The following is a 21,151-nucleotide window of genomic DNA, read 5'->3' on the forward strand; positions in this document are numbered from 1 at the left end:
TAAATAAATGTGGTTATAGTACAATTATAAATAAATATAATTATAAAAAATATAATTGAGGGATGGATGGCTTACTCCAGCTTTCCCAATTTTCCACTGAAGAACATTAATTTAAGAACTAAGTGATCCTTGCTTGCAAAAAGTGAAAAGCAGTACAGTGCAGTGGATAGAGGATGGGCTTGGGAGGTCAGAAGGACCTGGTTTTGAAAGCCAGGATTAGCTCCACATCTTATTTGTTGTGTGACCCTGGGCAAGTCACTTCACTTCTCTGTGCCACAGTTACCTCATCTGTAAAATGAGGATTAAGACTTTTAGTCAGCCCCATGGAGGACATAGACTGTGTTCAAACTGATTAGTTTGCAACTACAACAGCACTTAGTACAGTGCCTGCCACCCAGTAAGCACTTAAATGCCATTAAAAAAAAAACTGGGATCAGATTTTCCCATTACAAACCATTCCAATGTCTTCAGTAAAGTTTAGCCACAAAAGGAGGTGTCAACATCTTTGGTTCTGTGCAGAGATAGGGCAAAAAAAGGACTATGTTCTTACTTTTCCACAAAGAATGGGGTGTGGAGAGAAATATTTTAATTTCTCTGCTCCAGAGGACAATGAGCCATGTTTCAAGCAGACAGAGGTTGGAGGAGAGGGGAAGGAAGACAGGTTCAGGGAGGTAGGCAAATCAGGAAAGGGAACTGTCTTTAGAACTGCGATGAACAGTTCTAAAACAGTCCAAGAGAAGGACTTCTCCAGCAGGCCTGTTACACTGGGGCTTTTGAGCAGGGGATCCTAATGGTACCAGAGGGATGAGGGGGTGAAGACAGAATCAAATATGATCTAATATAAACTGAATGCTCAGTGAGTGGGCCAAATAAGGATAAAAGGAAAACAAGACTTAAAATAGTCCTGTGCTTTAAGGTATGCTTCTAACTTACAAACTGATCTGGCAAGGTGATGAAAGGAGTTTTCTTGTGGTTCAATCACCAAGATAGATACTGGGGCAGAGTAGTGAGAGGGAAGGGGGTACAGAGGCTCTAGATGGCTAGCACATTTAGCTCTGGTTTTGAATCCTGGCATTCCTTTGGGCTGTCCCAGAGAGCCCCATCACACCGATCCTTCAAGAGACAGAACAGTGGGCCGGCCAGGCCACATGGCTGGGCTTTTCCTACAAATGGCTGCCAAGCTGGTTACATTGTGGGTGAGAATTAAAAACCCAAACACTTTTCAATTGGCCCCTGGGGAGCAGTCTTGGGTTGTTTGGTGAAAGCAGTAGTGTCAGCCATACTCAACTCCACGACCTTCTTCTCAGGGGCAGGGATCTCATGATTCCTAACACTTCTGTGCTTCATTCTTGCTTCAGCCACTGACTGGAACTTCCTCTCCCATGCTAATCGGCAGTCCTGCAGCTTACCCTAGCTTCAAAGTCCTTTTGAGCTCACACCTCCTCCAAGAGGTCTTCTGTGAGTAATCTCTTTGCCTTGTATTCCCCAAGGGCATCCTTATTCCGTCCACAAAAACTAAACACTTAAGTTACCTCAGCCCCCACAGCACTTATGTTCATGTCTTCTATACTCATTACTCTCCCAAATGTAAATTATTTTAAGTATCCATTTCTCCAGCTAGCCTATGAGCTACTTGAGGACAGGGATCATGTCTTATAACTATTTTGTACCAAAATAAATGTTATTTGTTGTTACATTTGTTATTCTAGATTGTTATTCTAGACTGTAAGCCCAGTGTGGGCAGAGATTGTCTCTCTTTACTGCTGAAATGTTCTTTCCAAGCACAGTGCTCTGCACACATTAAGTGCTCAATAAATATGATTGAATGAATGAATTCCCTTATGGGCAGGGTATGTGCCGGCTAATTCTGTCATATTGTACTCTCCCAAAACAGTACAATGTTCTGCACAAAGTAAATGCTCACTAATTACCACTAATTGATTGATTAATATTAAGTGCTTACTATGTGCCAAGCATTGTACTAAGCACTGGGATAGATGCAAGATTCCCAGGTTGAACACAGTCCCTATCCCCCACTAGCCTCACAATCTATGGGAGAGGGAGACCAGGCTTTAAATCCTCAATTTACAGATGAGGCACAGGGAAGTGAAGTGACTTGCCCAAGGTCACACAGCAGACAAAGGCTGGAGCTGGAATTAGAACTCAGGTTGCCCGACTCCAAGGACTGTGCTCTTTCCACTAGGCCATGCCACTTTTGCAGAGTAGAGTCTCCATAAGCTATCGACCATGATGGAGTCTGCCAACCAATGCTCACTCAAGTTGGAAGGTAAAGTTGAAAATAAAAATAGAAGACTCACTCAATGAAGTAGACTTCCCCCTTCTCCGTGTAGGCCATCTCCCAGTTATCGGGCAGGGAGCCCAGCTCATCATTCTCCTCAGGCTTCGCTGGCTTCGCTACATCCATATCCTCCTTGGATTCATCTGGCTGACTGTACATCGGTGCAGGATAAGGCTGGGAGGGAATGTCTCCTGAGGCACCTGAACTCTTCTCTTCATGCTCACTTGTCTCTACAAGAGAAGAACCAAAAGAATACCATTATTGCTGGCCCAGGAATACACAGCCAGGTGACTCAATGAGAGTTGAGGAAGGTGGGGAATACATGATAAGACTGTCCAAATTTGACCCAAGCGAGGATGTGTGCTGAAACACACACAGAGTACTGCTCAATGTTTCCATTCGGTTTTCATCAGAACTAAGAAAAATAAGTACATTTTGCACCCCTAACTTCACACCAAACTCTCAAATTTTCTACCATAAGGAACGATGAATTTGCTCATAGCTCAACACAATTCTAAAGCTTCTCTTCTTTGGTCTTTCTAGACCTGTGGCTCATATTTCCCTTCAGAGCTACGCCATTGCCATTACTCTTTAGTCAACCGTAAGTCTAAGTCAAACTTAGAGACCTTCCAGTTAAAAAGATAACTTCTATTCCAGAAGGCAAATCTTCATTGAGGCCTTTGGACTACGATACAAGTAAATGTAATTTTTTTGAATATGTGAAAAGGAAAAAGCAACCCAGCTTGCTAAAGCTCTTTTACTTCAATATCCCAGAGAATCTTAGAGCTGGAAGGGGCCCCTTAAGGGTCATATGGTCCAGGCCACTGCCTCCATGCAGAGCCTTCCGGGGTGGAGCTGGTGAGCATCAATGATGTGCTAAGCATTGGAAAGGAGATGTTTCCAGCAAGGATTACCCCTCAATGGATCCCACTCTTTAGAGGCTGGAGGGCTGCCAGCTTATTATTATCATGATATTTGTTAAGCACTTACTATGTTTCAAGTACTGTTGTATTGTACTCTCCTAAGTGCTTAGTACAGTGCTTTGCACATAGTAAGCGCTCAATAAATACAACTGAATGAAAGATTGAATGTTGTAAATTCTGGGGTCAACAAGTCAATCAAGTTCAACACAATTCCTGTCCCACGTGGGACTCACAATCTTATGAGGAAGGAGAACAGGCATTAATTCCCATTTTACAGTTGAGGAAACTGAGGCACAAAAAAGTAAAGTGACTTGTCCAGGGTCACACAGCAGACAATTGGCAGATATGAGATTAGAATCCAGGTCCTCTAACTCCCAGGCCTGTGCTGTTTCCACTACACCACACGGCTTCTCTGCTTCCTTTGCAGAAGGCACTGAACTTGCAGAGATTGCCGGCTAACTACTTCCAGAAGTCACCTTCACACACCAAGAAGGAAACCATTTAACAAATGTTACTATGAGGTTCTTCCACCTTATGAGTGCATCATTTGGAAGTTTGAATTTCAGGACATTTATTCTGATTAAAGGTCCACCACGAAGCTCTTGTCCTCCCATTTCAATAGTGGGGCTTTTCTCTCATCAGTTGCTCAACTGGAGATGAAGGAGACTTTACTCAGACTATGTGCTCCACCAAAAAGAATATTGCTAAAAGGCAGAAAGGGGTTTGGAGCAGGTGAATAGTTAAGAAACATACCTGGCACTTTGCAGTGAGGTCCTTTGCCAACATCATAAACTATGAAAGGATGGAGTATAGCAGTAGAATAGCTGTTTGGCTATTCTCCGCCTCTGGCATAACATACACACTGCCCTGTTGCTCTCTGCTGGATATTAGGTATACATACACACACACACACACACACACATAATAATTATGGTATTTGTTAAGCATTTACTATGTGCCAGGCACTACTAAGCACAGGGCTAGATACTAGTAAATCGTGTTGGACACTTGACACAGTCCTTGCTGCACATAGGACTCACAGTCTCAATCCCCATTTTACAGATGAAGTAACTGAGGCACAGAGAAGTGAAGAGAAGTGACTTGCCCAAAGTCACAGCAGTGAAGTCGCAGAGCTGGGATTAGAACCCATGATCATCTGACTTCCAGGCCCATTCTCTACCCACTGCACCATGCTAATTTGTTACACACTTACTATGTGCCAAACAATGTGCTAATCACTAGGAAAGACAGAAGTGAATCGGGTCATACAGTCCCTTTAACGCATGGAGCTTACAGTCTAAGTAGGATGGATAACAGGCATTGGATCCCCATTTTACAGATGAGCAAACTGAGGCACAGAGAAGTGAAGTGACTTGCCTAAGGACACATAGCAGGCGAGTGGCAGAATGGAATTAGAACCCAAGTCTTCTGATTCCCAGGCCCCACAGAGGTAGGCAAGGAGGGACAGCTATGGGATACCTGCTTTGCCTGACTCTGTCCACTCCATTAGGGCCACCTGATAATAATAAGATGGGATACTTGGATAAATATGGTATGTCCTGGAGGGGCAGGAATTGTCTATAAAGGACTTCCTGAAGGTAATCCCAATCGGGGCAATGGAACAGGCCCATGGTCTTTCCACTACACCAAACTGCTTCTCCTCTAAGTCTTTGTGATGTAAAGATGGGTATTTTTAATGACCATTTAGGTAAAGACAGATATTTTTAATGCTCATTTTGCAGAAGGGGAATTTGAGACAGGAAGGGGTGAAGTGATATGCCTAAAGTCACACAGCAGACGAGAGACAAAGCTGAAACTCAAACCTGGTCCTCTCTGACTCTCAATCCTACAGGCTGTTCATTACACCACATTGCCTCTCCAAGAGGCCTTGTTCTGAGCTGTAGATTCTCAGTTCAGTCTTTGCAGCATTTGAGTGGATGTCAGGCATGTTCGATTAAGTATGATGCTTCTACAGCATGGTCTACAAGAAAGAACACAGGCCTAGGAGTCAGAGGACCTGGGTTCTAATCCCAGCTTTGCCAGTTGCCTGCTGTGTGACCTTGGACACCTCCTCTGTGTCTCAGTTTCCTCACAGCTAAAATAAGGAATAACTTTTTAAAAATTGTTTAATGGTATTTGTTAAGTACTTAGAGTTCTTTCTACTTAGACCACAAGCCTGATGAAGGGCAGGGACCCTCACTTACCCCCTCATTTATATTGCATCTACTCCAGTGCTTAGTCTAGTACTTGGCACAGAACAGTGCTTAAATATCATTATTATTATTATTGTATTATCATATTTCCCTTCAGAGCTACGCCATTGCCATTACTCTTTAGTCAACCGTAAGTCTAAGTCAAACTTAGAGACTTTCCAGTTAAAAAGATAACTTCTATTCCAGAAGGCAAATCTTTATTGAGGCCTTTGGACTACGATACAAGTAAATGTAATTTTTTTGAATATGTGAAAAGGAAAAAGCAACCCAGCTTGCTAAAGCTCTTTTACTTCAATATCCCAGAGAATCTTAGAGCTGGAAGGGGCCCCTTAAGGGTCATATGGTCCAGGCCACTGCCTCCATGCAGAGCCTTCCGGGGTGGAGCTGGTGAGCATCAATGATGTGCTAAGCATTGGAAAGGAGATGTACTTATGGTACTGTTTCAGAGACTCCCCCAGGCCATGAGAAGTAGTGTAGCCTAGTGGAAAGATGAGAAACTTGGGAGTCTGAAGACCTGAGTTCTCATCCCGGTCCTACCATTTGTCTATTGTGTAATCTTGGACAAGTCACTTAAATTTTCTGTGCCTCTGTTACAGTCTTCATTCCCATTTTACAGGTGAGCTAAGTCACATATAAGACATGGACTGTGATCAACCTGATTAGCTAATAACTACCTCGGTGATAAGCACATTGCCTGGCATATAGTAAGTGCTAAAATATTGTGTTTTTTTTTAAAAAAAAGCCAGGATACTCGCTGTTCACTATGAAGTGAGAATCTCTTCCCTTTCCCTCTTCCAGCTGCTCTGGTCAATACCAAAACAAAGGGAGAGCCACTTATGGAGCTGATATTTGGAGTCAAGAGCTTTTTCTTCATCATCAGGGGGTGCCCAGACCACAGTGGTGTAGGGTCTTCTCCTGGGTGGACCTATTTTTAATGGCATTTGTTACTATGTGCCAGGTATGTTCTTAGCAGTGGGGTAGATACAAGGTAATCAGGTTGGATACAGCCTATGTCCTACATGGGGCTCACAGTCAATCCCCATTATACAGATGATGTAACTGAGGCAAGGAAGTGAAGTGACTTTCCCAAGGTCACACAGTTGGCTAGTAGCGGAGGTGGCATTAGAACCCAGGTCCTTATGACTCCCAGGCCCATGCCATATCCACTACGCTACAGTGCTTCTTCTTCTGTCACCAGGACCTTGGCTGTGCGGCCGTTGATATTGTATGATGATGGATGGTGGTGATAGGAGGTAACCTGCTCCTCCCTCACCTTTCCTCTCCTCTTCCTCCTGCCAAAGGTAACTGTTGAACCTCTCTCTTATCAGAGTTCAACTCCATAGCTCATTCTCCAACTCCAAAGGAAGAGACAGATTGAAATGGCTTGTCAGACACTATTGACAGCCCACTTGTACAGAGCTAGAGTGTGGTTTCAAAATGCCTCATGCATTAACCTGCAGCCCCAGGCTAAGGCAGAAAAACTATACTTTTGTCTTGGGAATTGCCAATTTCTTTGCTTTTGGATTTCAAAGAAATGAAAGATTCTGATTGTGGAAGGATGTTTACTTTTTGACAGTGGTTATTCCCACAGTGGCATATGATTCATTCGTGCACAAACATACAGATAGCTACAGAAAATTCTCCAGGGACTGCCTTGTGGTATATGGACTTGACCAGTCATCTCTCATACTGCTGCCAGAAATACTCCACACCTTGGGCTGGGGCACAGTAGTCTAGATGACTTTTGCCTCCTGCCTGACATGACCTGTCCCTCCTGGGACCACTGCTGTGTCTAAAACCATGATGGAGGCAATTAGAGAACTTGTTCAGCAGCAGTTTAGAGGAAGCAAAGAATGAGGACTAGATTTCTGAGGAAGTTATGAGTCAATCAATCATACTGTTCATTCATTCATTCATTCAATAGTATTTATTGAGTGCTTACTATGTGCAGAGCACTGTACTAAGCGCTTGGGATGAACAAGTCGGCAACAGATAGAGACAGTCCCTGCCGTTTGACGGGCTTACAGTCTAATCGGGGGAGACGGACAGACAAGAACAATGGCACTAAACAGCGTCGAGGGGAAGAACATCTCATAAAAACAATGGCAACTAAATAGAATCAAGGCGATGTACAATTCATTAACAAAATAAATAGGGTAACGAAAATATATACAGTTGAGCGGACGGGTACAGTGCTGTGGGGGTAGGAAGGGAGGGGTGGAGGAGCAGAGGGAAAAGGGGAAAATGAGGCTTTAGCTGCGGAGAGGTAAAGGGGGGATGGCAGAGGGAGTAGAGGGGGAAGAGGAGCTCAGTCTGGGAAGGCCTCTTGGAGGAGGTGATTTTTAAGTAAGGTTTTGAAGAGGGAAAGAGAATCAGTTTGGCGGAGGTGAGGAGGGAGGACGTTCCAGGACCGCGGGAGGACGTGACCCAGGGGTCGACGGCGGGATAGGCGAGACCGAGGGACGGCGAGGAGGTGGGCGGCAGAGGAGCGGAGCGTGCGGGGTGGGCGGTAGAAAGAGAGAAGGGAGGAGAGGTAGGAAGGGGCAAGGTGATGGAGAGCCTCGAAGCCTAGAGTGAGGAGTTTTTGTTTGGAGCGGAGGTCGATAGGCAACCACTGGAGTTGTTTAAGAAGGGGAGTGACATGCCCAGATCGTTTCTGCAGGAAGATGAGCCGGGCAGCGGAGTGAAGAATAGACCGGAGCGGGGCGAGAGAGGAGGAAGGGAGGTCAGAGAGAAGGCTGACACAGTAGTCTAGCCGGGATATAACGAGAGCCCATAATAGTAAGGTAGCCATTTGGGTGGAGAGGAAAGGGCGGATCTTGGCGATATTGTAGAGGTGAAACTGGCAGGTCTTGGTAACGGATAGGATGTGTGGGGTGAACGAGAGGGACGAGTCAAGGATGACACCGAGATTGCGGGCCTGCGGGACGGGAAGGATGGTCGTGCCATCCACGGTGATGGAGAAGTCTGGGAGCGGACCGGGCTTGGGAGGGAAGATGAGGAGCTCAGTCTTGCTCATGTTGAGTTTTAGGTGGCGGGCCGACATCCAGGTGGAGACGTCCCGGAGGCAGGAGGAGATGCGAGCCCGAAGGGAGGGGGAGAGGACAGGGGCCGAGATGTAGATCTGCGTGTCATCTGCGTAGAGATGGTAGTCAAAGCCGTGAGAGCGGATGAGTTCACCGAGGGAGTGAGTGTAAATGGAGAACAGAAGAGGGCCAAGAACTGACCCTTGAGGAACTCCAACAGTTAAAGGATGGGAGGGGGAGGAGGCTCCAGCGTAGGAGACCGAGAATGATCGGCCAGAGAGGTAAGAGGAGAACCAGGAGAGGACAGAGTCCGTGAAGCCAAGGTGAGATAAGGTATGGAGGAGGAGGGGATGGTCGACAGTGTCAAAGGCAGCAGAGAGGTCAAGGAGGATCAGAATGGAGTAGGAGCCATTGGATTTGGCAAGAAGGAGGTCATGGGTGACCTTAGAGAGAGCAGTCTCGGTAGAGTGGAGGGGACTGTGTGCAGAGCACTGTACTAAACACTTGGGAGAGTACAACATAACAGACACATTCCCTGCCCACAACAAGCTTATGGAGGTTTTCCAACTGCTGAATTATCTCTGGCTATTTAGGCCCCCTCGGAAAGTGGGTAGTCTTCATAAATACTCATTTCTTAAGGATTTTATATTTTGGGACTTAATATTCAGTAACAATAATAATGGTACTTATTAAGTGATTATTATGGGACAAGCATTGTACTAAGTGCTGGGGTAGATATAAGATAATCAAATTGGACACAGATCCTGTCCCACATGGGGCTTGTAGTTTATGGGGGAGGGAGAACAGGTATTTAATTCTCATTTGATAGATGAAACAAACACAGAGAAGTGACTTGTCCAAAGTCACATAGCAGGCTAATAGAACAGCTAGGTTTAGAACACAGGTCCTTACTTCCCAAGTCCACACTCTTTCCACTAGGCAACCTGTTATTATTATTAGAGTGTTTTTGTTTATTGCTTGCTAAGCGTCAGGCATTGTCATAAGTGCTAGGGTAGGTCAAGTTAAGTCAGGTTGGACACAATCCCTGTCCCACATGGGACTTACAGTTCAAGTAGGAGGGAGAACAGGCATTAAATCCTCACTTTACAGATGAAGAAACTGAGCCACAGAGAGGTTATTTGCCCAAGGTCACACAGCAGAGGCAAAATTAGAACTCAGGTCCTCTGATTCCTAGGCCCATGCTCTTTCCACTAGGCCATGCTGCTTCTCATGTATCTTGTACCAACCTCAATGCTTACTATAGTACTTTGGCATGTAGTAAGGGCTTAAGAAATAGTACTGTTATTATTAAGTTCAAAATAAACACAGAGAAACATGTCTTCTTCCAACAGGTAAAAGTATTGGGAATTTTTCCCCTCAGAAATTGTATAGCCCCAAATGGCAGCTGGTTCATGAGGGCTTGGATAAGCTATGGATGTACAATTCTACTGTCAAAACAATAGGCTGAAGGGAAGAACCCCATTTTGTTCCTTTAATGCCAACCTACTCACTATACCTCAATCTCATGTATCTTGCCACTGACCTCTTGCCTACATCCCACCTCTAGCCTGGAATGCCCTCCCTCTTCATATCCAACAGACGATCATTCTCCCCACCTTCAAAGTTTTATTAAAAGCACATCTCCAAAAGACCTTCCCCAACTCATGTGCTCTTCTCTCCCACCCTTCTGTGTCACCTTTGCCCTTAGATTTATATTGTTTACTCACTTCTCCCTTAGCACCACAGCACTTGTGTAAATATCTATAATTTATTCATTTTACATTAATGTCTGTCTCCCCCTCTAGACTCTAATCTTGTGGGCAGGGAATACATCTACCAACTCTCATGCACTGAAATAGTAATTATGGTACTTAAGTACTTTATTATGTGCCAATCACTGTTCTTCATGCTGGGGTGGATAAATTGATCAGATTGGACCAAGTCCCTGCCCCCTGTGGGGCTCACACTCTTAATCCCCATTTTACAAATGAGGAAACTGAGGCAAAGAGAAGTGAAGTGACTTCCCCAAGGTCACACAGCATACATGTGGCAGAGGAGGGATTAGAACCCACATTCTTCTGACTCCCAGGCCCATGCTCTACCCATTAAGCCACACTGCTTCTCGTTAACTCGTAATTGTAATTGTCCTAGTGCTTAGTACAGTGCACTGCACACAGTAAGTTTTCAGTAAATACAGTTCTTTGATTTGACTCACTCATGTTCTCATGAAGGGGGGAATTTTCCCTTTACAGGATCTACCCTGGGAGCCTGGGGTGGGGGTGAAGTGAGGGACAGAACCAGGCATGGAACTCCCCTCTGACTCCAAGAGAGCTGAAGGACATTTCAATTTGATTGGCTAAACACACGGACACTTTGAGGTTGACAGCTGAACATGGGAAACTGTTCTCACATTTCACTTTTATTCATTGTCACAGCGTAGATCACTTGAGCGGTAACGTCCACACTCCCGTATTTTTAGACGCTAAGCAACATGCGGCTGTCAAATGCAATCTCTGAGTAGCAAATAACCAAGAGACACCGCTGAGGCTGGCTGAAGTGGAATTTGGACGCCAGTCATCTGTTTGGAGAATCCAGAGTACATCAAGAGGCTTTTTTTTTCCCCACAGTGCATCTTCTGGCACTAGGTTAGAGCAGAAAGTTTATTGCTATGAAATTTCTACTGGGCTCTGAAGTTGCCTCCTTATATCACCTGCTGCACACAAACATACATTGAAGCAGCATGGCCTAGTGGAGAGATCATGGGCCTGGGAGTCAGAAGGACCTGGTTCTAATCCCAGCACCTCCACTTTGCTGTGTGACCTTGGGTTAAAGCTCATTGTGGGCAGGGAATGTGTCTGCTATACTGTACTCTACCAAGCACTTAGTACAGTGCTCTGCACACAGTAAGTGCTCAATAAATACGGCTGATTGTCTTCACTTCTGTGTCTACCACCTCATCTGTGAAATGGATGTTAAGTCTCTGAACCCCACATAGGACATGGACTGTGTTCAACCTGATTAGCTTGTATCTATCCCAGCGCTTAGTACAGTGTCTGGCACCCAGTAAGCGCTTAATAAATAGCATAAAAAACCCCACACAGTAAGTCTGAATAGCTCATTGTTTTAAGTCTAGGAAACCTTTCTTTTTTTTGTGGGGGGCAAAGTGGGTGAGGGGAGGAGAGAGGGGAGGATCTATAACAGCTACAGTGAAGTTTTATGTCTCCAGAGGAATGAAAAGGATAAAAGATAACAACAGGCAGTTCCAAAGTGCTCACCAGGACAGCCAATGTAGAGTTCACTGCTGACTTGCCAGGGAAAGCCCCAGCTACCCCCCTTCGGCTGCCTCTGCGGAAAACAGAAGCGGCATTTGACCGCCATTCTTGAGCCCTCTGGCTTCCTGTACTTCTTCCGAGGCCTCTTTGTTTCTCGCATCAGCACCAAACACAAAATAAAAGTGTCCATTAACTCTGAGCCCAAATTCACCATCCCAGGAGCTGGAGTGCTTAGCAGCGGCCCGTCCCTCCTTCGCTCTTGGAAGTGGTCCCGCCCTCATTGCCAGTCTACCCCATCCACTGGCTCTGTTCCCGGCTCCTCGAGAAGTCGGAAGGGAGCAGAGCGGAGAGGCAGAGGCACTGGAGACAGGACTACAGTTACTGCTGGCTGCTGTCCCTGGCCCTGGGGGCGGCCCCTCAAGCACGATGTAACACACTCCCTCATGCAGGCCCAAGCCATCCGGCTGCTGCATGGGAGGGAGCTGGGCACGGTAATGCTAAACTGCTAAAAGTATTGACAAATTGCTTTCATTTTAGGGTCCGTGTGTTTCTCTGGCTCACAAATGTCTCAGATGAGTTGAGGGAAGGCAGAGAAGACCAGGAATATGGCCAAACTCTCATTCCGGTGCCTGAGGAGATGGTAGGAGGATGTCTGCTCCTGCAGTAAACATTTGCATTCCTACCAAGCACCCTGTACCAGGCCAGTCATAGTTAACCAAGGCCAAGAGTTGCTCCAGAGGCCTGCTGTAGGGTGGTCAGTCCAGACAATTGACACAAAGTAGGTGATGCCAGCCATCTCATCTGGGGTGAAAAAGTTATTCTCTCAGGAGACTCTTTCTAGACTCCTGAAAGGTCTAGGGTGAGACGTTCCTTCGTCAGTGGTTCCATAGCAGCTGCCACAGTCATTCTGACTGAACCAGCCTTCCCAGACCAAGGACCGGGGTTTCTGGTACTGCAGGATGGGGTAATTTGGAAACTTGGACTCTCAGCCAAAAAAGGTCCATTTAGCCAGATTGTATTGGAGTCAGACAGGGGATTGACTGATTCCAATTCTCTAGAGTGTAAGCTCATCATGGGCAGGGAATGTCTCTCCCAGCTCTGCTAAACTGTATGCTCCCAAGCACTTAATACAGTGCTCTGCACATAGCAAGCACTCAAATACCACTGATTAATTGTTTGAGATAGGCCAGGGGAAACCAAACACTCTGATAGGATACCAGACAATTGCCATTGACCCCTATATCCCTCTCCCTTTCTGTGGCCCTGCCCGTTTAAGCCACATCCCCATTTTGCCAGAAAGGATCAACTTTCTGGTTGCTGAAATTTAGGGATTAACAAGAAAACTGAACAACTAAGGAAAAGAACATTACAAGCAAATAACCACTGGATGTTTTTTACTGAGATCTGGGAGCAGGGAATGTTGACTGCGGAAGGAAAGGGGATTCAAAATTTCAAATAGTTCGATTAAAAAAGAAGTCATTGGGGACTAGAGTTTAGACTAATTCTAAATGTAGAGTGGTGAACAGAGGAGGTGGTTCAATTACCATATGTCTCCCCCGCGCCCCAACTTCAATTTTCACAATTTTAGTAAGGAGGCAATGGGAGCAGCTGCAGAGACAAGAAGAGTAGATGAATCTTTACAATGCAACTAATGAATTTTCTAATAGTTTACATTGTATAAAAGAACACACTCCAAAGCAGGCCGAGGTCTAGTGAAGCAGCTGAAAAATACTTAAACAAAGACACAGACGTCTTAGCGAGGAAGATTCGAGACATGTGCACGCAATAGTTCATATTGTTTGCATTCAAGAACATGGCAGAATGAGGGAAATGTAGAACTAGCCAGTAAGAAGCTGAGGACCATATTTAAGAGTTTCAAGAAAACTGGAAGAACGGGACACTAGAAACTCAGAGAGCAAGACTTTCTTGAATCCTATTTTGAGAGAAAGCCTTAAGGACTATACATGAAAGGCTATGTGGAGGCAAGATATATTTTGATAATAATAATAATAATGATGGTATTTGTTAAGTGCTTACTATGTGCCAAGCACTATTCTAAGTCCTGGGGTAGATACAAGGTAATCAGGTTGTCCCACATGGGGCTCACAATCTTAATCCTCATTTTACAGATGAGGTAATAGGCACAGAGAATTTAAGTGACTTGCCCAAGGACACACAGCAAATAGAGCCAGGATTAGAGCCCACATCCTCTGAGTCCCAAGCCTGGGCTCTTTCCACTAAGCCACACCGCTGCTTCCAGAGTCAAGGAGTCAACTGAGGGTAAAAAAGCCAAGATTTGCTCCAGAAGATGGAGGTGTAGACAAGGAATTAGAGGACCAAAAGAGCTGAAAACTCAGAGAGGGAGAGTCACCACCAGAGATTCAGAGACAGTGGCAATTAATCTTTCTGGGACAATAAGGCAGCTGGTGGGGGGGGGGGTGCTCTAGTTCAGTTAGGGTGGTCTCATCAACAGCATGGGTTTGGGATTTAGAAGATCTGTGTTCTTGGCTCAGCATAATAGTAATAATTGTGGTATGAGTTAAGCACCACTATGTGTCAGGCACTGTACTAAGCGCTGGGGTGGATACAAGGAAATTGGGTTGGACACAGTCCCTGCCCCATGTGGGGCTCACAGTCTCAATCCCCATTTTACAGATGAGGTAACTGCGGCACAGAAAAGTGAAGTGACTTGCCCAAGGTCACAGAGCAGACAAGTGGTGGAGCTGGGATTAGAACCAATGACCTTCTGACTCCCAAGCCCATGCTCTAGCCATTACACCAGGCTTCACTATGGTCTGCTGAGTGACCCCGAGCAAGTCACAAACCTTTTGGATCTTAATCTTCCTCCTCTGTAAAATGGGGGATTAACATCTGCCTCTTCCTACCTCACAAGGATGTTGGGAGGGCTTTGAAAGCACTGGAAAAACACTAAAAGTGCTTAACAAACTTTGTGTTATAATCTCATCACTGGGAGAAGACAGATGAAAAGGAGCTGTCATAATAATAATAATAATGTTGGTACTTGTTAAGCGCTTACTATGTGCAGAGCACTGTTCTAAGCGCTGGGGTAGATACAGGGAAATCAGGTTGTCCCATGTGGGGCTCACAGTCTTAATCCCCATTTTACAGATGAGGGAACTGAGGCACAGAGAAGTGAAATGACTTGCCCACAGTCACACAGCTGACAAGTGGCAAATCCAGGATTCTAACCTGTGACCTTGGACTCCCAATCCCAGGCTCTTTCGCCACGCTCATACTGAAGCAAGGGGAGACTCAATCTTAGAAGGTGGTGGGGTTGGGGTAGAGTGGGGAGAAGAATAATTTTATTAAGAAGGAGAACCTAACATTAGGCTTCTCTTGAAAATGAGAAAGGGCATGGCTTAGTGGAAAGAGCACGGTCTCTGAAATCAGAGAATAGAGGTTCTAATCCTCCACTTGTCTGCTGTGGGATTTCAGGCAAGTCACTTAACTTCTTTGTGCCTCAGCTACCTCATCTGCGAGCCCCATGCAGGACACGGTCCATGTTACACCTGATCATCTTGTATTCATCCCAGGACTTGGCACTTAGAAATCACTTAAGAGATACTATTTAAAAAAATGTAAGAATGAAGAGCATTTCAAGAAATCAACTAATCCATCCACCTGCCCAAGTAGGACCAAGTTCAAATGCTCCCAGGAAAATGGCCTTTGCCTAAAACTGGGCCAAAAACATAAAAGCATGTATTTCTGCATTCCTCAAAAATATATTCTCCCTTTTCACTCAAATGTTTCTCTCAAAAGCCTTAGCAGTTCTGGAAACAACTACACATTGCTCATGTCTCCCACAACATTTTGAGGACAAGCATTCAATATCTTTTTTTTTCTTTAAATGGCACTTGTTATGCACTTACTATGTGTCAAACACAGTACTAAGCACTGGGGTAGATACAAGATAATCAGGTTGACAGTCCCCGAACACATAGGACTCACAGTCTCAGTCTTATGATCAATACTTTTCCAGGAGAAATCTGGAGGCTCTGGAGACTCAAATAGTTTGAGACAAACACAAGATGAGATGCCTGAAACTATCACAAAGCCTTCCAAAATTGTTAAAAATAGCTTTATACTTCTACACTTTGAATGGCATATAGATTGAGGTTTGCAGGAATGCATGTGGAAAAGGAGGTGAAAACAGAAAAAACCTCACAACGTTTTAACTGACCAGCACCTTTGTCTGTACAAGCCCTTGCCTCTGAACCAACATAGTGAATGAGAATGATCGGGACCAAACTAAATGACATCTTTTGCCTTCAATGAGTTTTATCATTATTCCATACTAGAACCTAGACCTAACCATGAGATCATCGGATATGGTCTTCAGAGAAACGGTGAAGGCCAGACAGGGTGACTCACGGGTTACTACTGCATTCTCAGGATGATTAGGTTTGGGGTGATGGCAGAGTTTGATATGACAGAAAAGAGGCATTTAGTCCAGAGGATGAGATTTTTCAAATGGGAACTTGACTGCTGGCTGACCTGCTGGCCTCTCCCAACTCCAGTCCATACTTCATGCCGCTGCCCAGATCATTTTTCTAAAAACTCATTCAGTCTGTCTCTCCACTCCTCAAAAAGCTCCAATGGCTGCTCATTCACCTCCACATCAAACATTAACTCCTTATCATTGGCTCAAAAGCAATCAGCTCTCTCCCTCCTACAACCCTGCTGAGCTCCTACTACAAGCCAGCCCACACACCTCACTTCTCTATCACCAACCTACTCTCTGTATCTTGACCTCGCCTATCCCGCTTTTGACCCCTCTCCCACGCCCTCCCCCTTCATCTAGGACAGACCACCACTCTCCCCACCTTCACAAACCTCCTGAAAATAGTATCTCCAAGAGGTCTTTCCTGATTTAACCCCTCATTTTCCCTACTCATTTTCCTTTCTGCATCGTCTATGCAACTTGACTCTTTACCCTTTAAGCACTTGAAATTCATCCCACCCTCAGCCCACAGCACTTATGTACTTATCTGTACACTCTGTCATTTCCCCAATCTGTAATTTATTTTAATGTCAGCTCCCCTTCCCCCTCACAATCCCTAGACTGTGAGTACCTTATAGGCAGAGATCATGTCTACCAATCCTGTTGCCACTCTCCCAAGCACCTAGTAGAGTGCTCTGTACCCAGTAAATGCTCAGCATATATCATTGATTGCAACTGGAATTCCTCCATGGAAGCAGCAGAGAGAGTTAACGTAGGGAGTTGCACTACCAGCAGAGGATCTGGAGCCGGTTCCCAAATGGTGAATCAAGATGTCTGCTGCTGATTCTCAACCATTTCCCTAGGGGTGGTAGGGAGAGGTGTCATGCAGTTGGCTCCCAGGATGCTGACAGAGGCTAGTGACAGAGGTCTTTCACAAGCTGCTTTGTGGCACATACTGGGTGGCTTCCATCACGAACCAGTTCTCAGGAGCCAGTCATATTTATTGAGCACTTAGTGTGTGCAGAGCACTGTCCTAAGGGCTTGGGAGAATGCAATATAACAATAAAACGGACACATTCCCTGTCCACAGTGAACTTACAGTCTAGAGGGGGTGACAGACATTAATATAAATTACAGATATGTACATAAAGTGCTGTAGGGCTGGGGATGAATAAATAATAATTATGGTACTTGTTAAACACTTACTATGTGCCAAGTAAGTCAGGGTGACATAAAAGGGAGTTGAAGAAAAGGAAAAGAGGGCTTAGTCAAGGAAAGCCTCTCAGAGGAGATGTACCTTCAGTAAGGCTTTGAAGTTGGGCAGAGTAATTGTCTGTGGGATATGAGGAGAGGAGGTGATCCTGGCCAGAGGCAGTGTGTGGGTGAGAGGTCGGCAGTGAGATAAACGAGATCGAGGTACAAGAGGCAGTGTGTGGGTGAGAGGTCGGCAGTGAGATAAACGAGATCGAGGTACAGTGAGAAGGTTAGCATTAGAGGAGTGAAGTGAGGTACAGTGAGAAGGTTAGCATTAGAGGAGTGAAGTGTGCAGGCTGCGTTGTAGAAGGAGAGTAGCGAGGTGAGGTAGGAGGGGGTAAGGTGATTGAATGCTTTAAAGCCAAAGGTGAGAAATTTCTGTTTGATGCAGAGGTGGATGGGCAACCACTGGAGTTTCTTGAGGAGTTGGGAAACATGAGCTGAACGCTTTTTGTAGAAAAATGATCTGGGCAGCAGGGTCAAGTATGGACTGGAGTGGGAAGAGACAGGAGGCTGAGACAGTATTCAAGGTGTTTCTCTGAGGACTCACAGGAAAGTTGAAATAAAATACACAACAAAAGGCAAGTCTGGTGTTAAGGGGACCAGTAGAAGCCTCAAGGAGCTGCCACCCAGGTTGAGAGTCTAGGGGAAGCAGCATGGCATAGTGGATAGAGCATGGGCCTGAGAGTCAGAAGGTCATGAGTTCTAATCCCGGCTCGACCGCATCTGCTGTGTGGCCTTGGGTAAGTCATTTCACTTCTCTGGGCCTCAGTTACCCCATCTGTAAAACGGGGATTAAGCCTGAGCCCCAAGAGGGACAGGGACTGTGTCCAACCAGATTTTCTTTTATCCACCCCAGTGCTTAGAAAAGTGTATGGCACATTGTAAGTGCTTCACAAATACCACAGTAATTATTATTTATTAACCCGAGTCTTGCTTGCTCTCTGCAGCCCTGGGACCACCACCCCTTCTGGTGGAGGGGAGGTAGGAGAGGGTGCAGCAGCAATTTCTTGCAGCATCCACACAGCCATGGAGGACCCAGCAGGGCTTTGCTATAGGACTGCAATTTGAATAAGTACCAGATAACCCTCTCTCTAAGAGCACAGCCATAAGAACTCAGAGTTTTTAAGAAAAAGTCAACCCTCACTGCATTTCCTGAGCCATCAAGACCACAAAGTCCACCACAATCCCATTAGCTAAGCAAAGCCAATCATGGGAGAGGGAAAAATGAACTACTTGAATTCTCATTACTTTTCGTCATTACCACCCAGTTGGCATCGCTGATTTAGTGGCAATTGGGTGCATAACTGTTCTAAACCCTTAAGAACACACAATAGAAATCAGATTAATGGTCACTGCTCTTGCAATGTAATGGAGGGAGAGGAGGAATGGATAGAAATTGCCAAATAAAACAAAAATTAGTAAAAGGATATGGTTGCTAAGGAGGACGATGGAATGACAATAGCCATGGGAGGATGGAATGACAATAGCCATGCTCTTGTTCCTGATTGCACCCCCATGCCCCAACACAACAGGTGCTTCTTGTCACTCTTCAACACCACAGACCTCCTGGTCCAACCCACCCCACCTTTCCACCAATGTGGACACATTCTGAATCTAATCATCACTAGTCATTGTTCTACTTTAAATACACCAAATCTGAAATCCCACTCAGGCCATAGCCTTGTAACCTGGCTTCATTCTCTCATGCCTCCTCCCTGCAACTCTGTTCTCTCCCTCGACAGAGTCTTCCAATCTTTAAGCTCCCTCCATCTATCTCGGGTCATCTAATCCCATTTGGACTGTCTTTTGAGCATCCGCTATTTTAATACCCTGAACGTTACCCTCTCCACATAACTCAACTCCCTAAACTTCCTCTTGTAACCACCTTCCCCCAGGCCAGGATCCCTTCATGTTACGCTTCTTCCATTGCTCTGCTACTGCCATGGACAGCTATTGGCAGAAATCCAGGAACCAAGCCTAGCTTGGCCACTTCAAATTCATCCTATCTTGCAATTAGCTCTGCCTTTTCTTCTGAATAGCAACATTATTCTTGATCATCGACATCTGTGCCCATTGCTGCCACCAATTATTCCAGACGTTTAACTACCTCTTGAAACACCTATCCCCCACATCTCCCTTTCCTGCCTTGTCAACTTCTTCGTTGACAAAAATGGAAACCACTAGGCACAAGCTCCTCAAAGCCTCCCTACTGCCTCCTCCTCCCACCCCTACACCTACATTCTCATCCTTCTCAGTCATCTCTCAAGAAGTCAGCTGCCTGCTTTTAAATTTCTTTCCAGCTCTGCTTCTCACCCCATCCTTTGTGACTTTCTAAAAATGCTTGTGCTTCCCCATCCTTAACTGGCATCTTCAACTGCTTGCTAATGACTCCTTCTCCACTGCCTTCAAATGCACCCTATGTAAAAAACTCTTCTCTGGATCCCACTGTACCCGCTAAGTATCACCCCGTTTCTTATTCTTTTTTAAGGTATTTGTTAAACACTTACTATGTGACAGGCACTGGATTAAGCACTGGGGTAGATAAATTAATCAGATCTGACCACATGGGGCTTAGTCTCAATCCCCATTTCACAGGTCCTCTGATTCCCAGTCCCATAGTCTTACCAATAAGCCACACTGCTCTCCTCTCTATCACCTTCAACTTCTCTGACACAGAGAAATTAAGTGATTTACCCAAGGTCACACATCAGACAGGTGGCAGAGTCGGCATTGGAACCCAGGCCCTCGGTCTCCTAGGCCAGTAATCTTTCCACTACACTGAGCTACTTCAGTTTCACTCCCTCTGGATCCCTTCCCTCAGGGTTCTGGGATGCCAGGTTAACCTTCCTTGCTCCAACTTCTCTTGTATCTTCTCCTGCCACAGAACTTCTCTTCATGGATATTTACCAACACCTCAAACACAACACATGAAAAACTGAATTCATCTTCCCACCCAAATCCTCTCTTCCATTCAACATTACCATCACAAGTCCCACCACCACCATCTTTCTCATCACTCAATACTGCCACTTTGGGATTAATCTTGACTCCTCAGTATTTCGCCAAATCCTGGGGCTGGTTTCATTTCCAAGTCCCACACACAAACGGGTAGTTGGTTGATGAGATACTTGTCATATCGGGTGATAAAGGCATCAGCGTCCTCACTGATCTCCTTGCCTCAGAGCTGATCTCCCTGTCTCTCTTCACTTTTACCTGGCCATTTTTGAATACTTGGTTCTGCACACGACTCTTCAAAAACCTAAAATGATTACCTGTTGCTCTTCACGGCACCTTCTGGGGTTCCTTCTTCTCCCCCTATGCCCCACTTTTCACTTTTCATTCCTCTTAAGCCCAGCTTTCCACTGCAGCTCCTAGTCTCTCCCACTGTTAACCTCTTGTTCATACCTTACCCCTGCCATGAATTCCCTGATCCTTCAAACTTGGCAGATTAAAATCTTCCTGATTTTAAAGCTCTTCTGAAATTGCTTCTCTTCCAGGAAGGCCTTTCCCAATTATTTTTAAATTTTCCATCTTATAACCCCCACCCATGGCCTGTTCAACACCACCTAAGGATTTAAGTACCAACATCCTCCTTTAACACATAGGATACATAAAATATGTACCAATTACTTAAGCAATTTATTCCTGTGCATATTATCCTTTTCTACTTCATCCCCTCTCAAACTTATTTTAGTGACA

General features: G+C 45.3%; 1 protein-coding gene across 9 annotated transcripts in view; it reads right to left on the bottom strand.

The window, feature by feature from the left end:
- Positions 1-21,151, bottom strand: part of MAGI2 (membrane associated guanylate kinase, WW and PDZ domain containing 2) — a 902,790-nt gene that overhangs the window by 294,577 nt on the left and 587,062 nt on the right. For all 9 annotated transcript variants that reach the window (XM_029077508.1, XM_029077506.1, XM_029077507.1 and 6 more), the window contains one exon: positions 2,319-2,529. In XM_029077508.1, the coding sequence (XP_028933341.1) occupies positions 2,319-2,529 (211 nt within the window). The remainder of the gene's footprint in view (positions 1-2,318; positions 2,530-21,151) is intronic.

The sequence above is a fragment of the Ornithorhynchus anatinus genome, chromosome 13, assembly GCF_004115215.2.
Source record: "Ornithorhynchus anatinus isolate Pmale09 chromosome 13, mOrnAna1.pri.v4, whole genome shotgun sequence".
NCBI lineage: Eukaryota > Metazoa > Chordata > Mammalia > Monotremata > Ornithorhynchidae > Ornithorhynchus > Ornithorhynchus anatinus.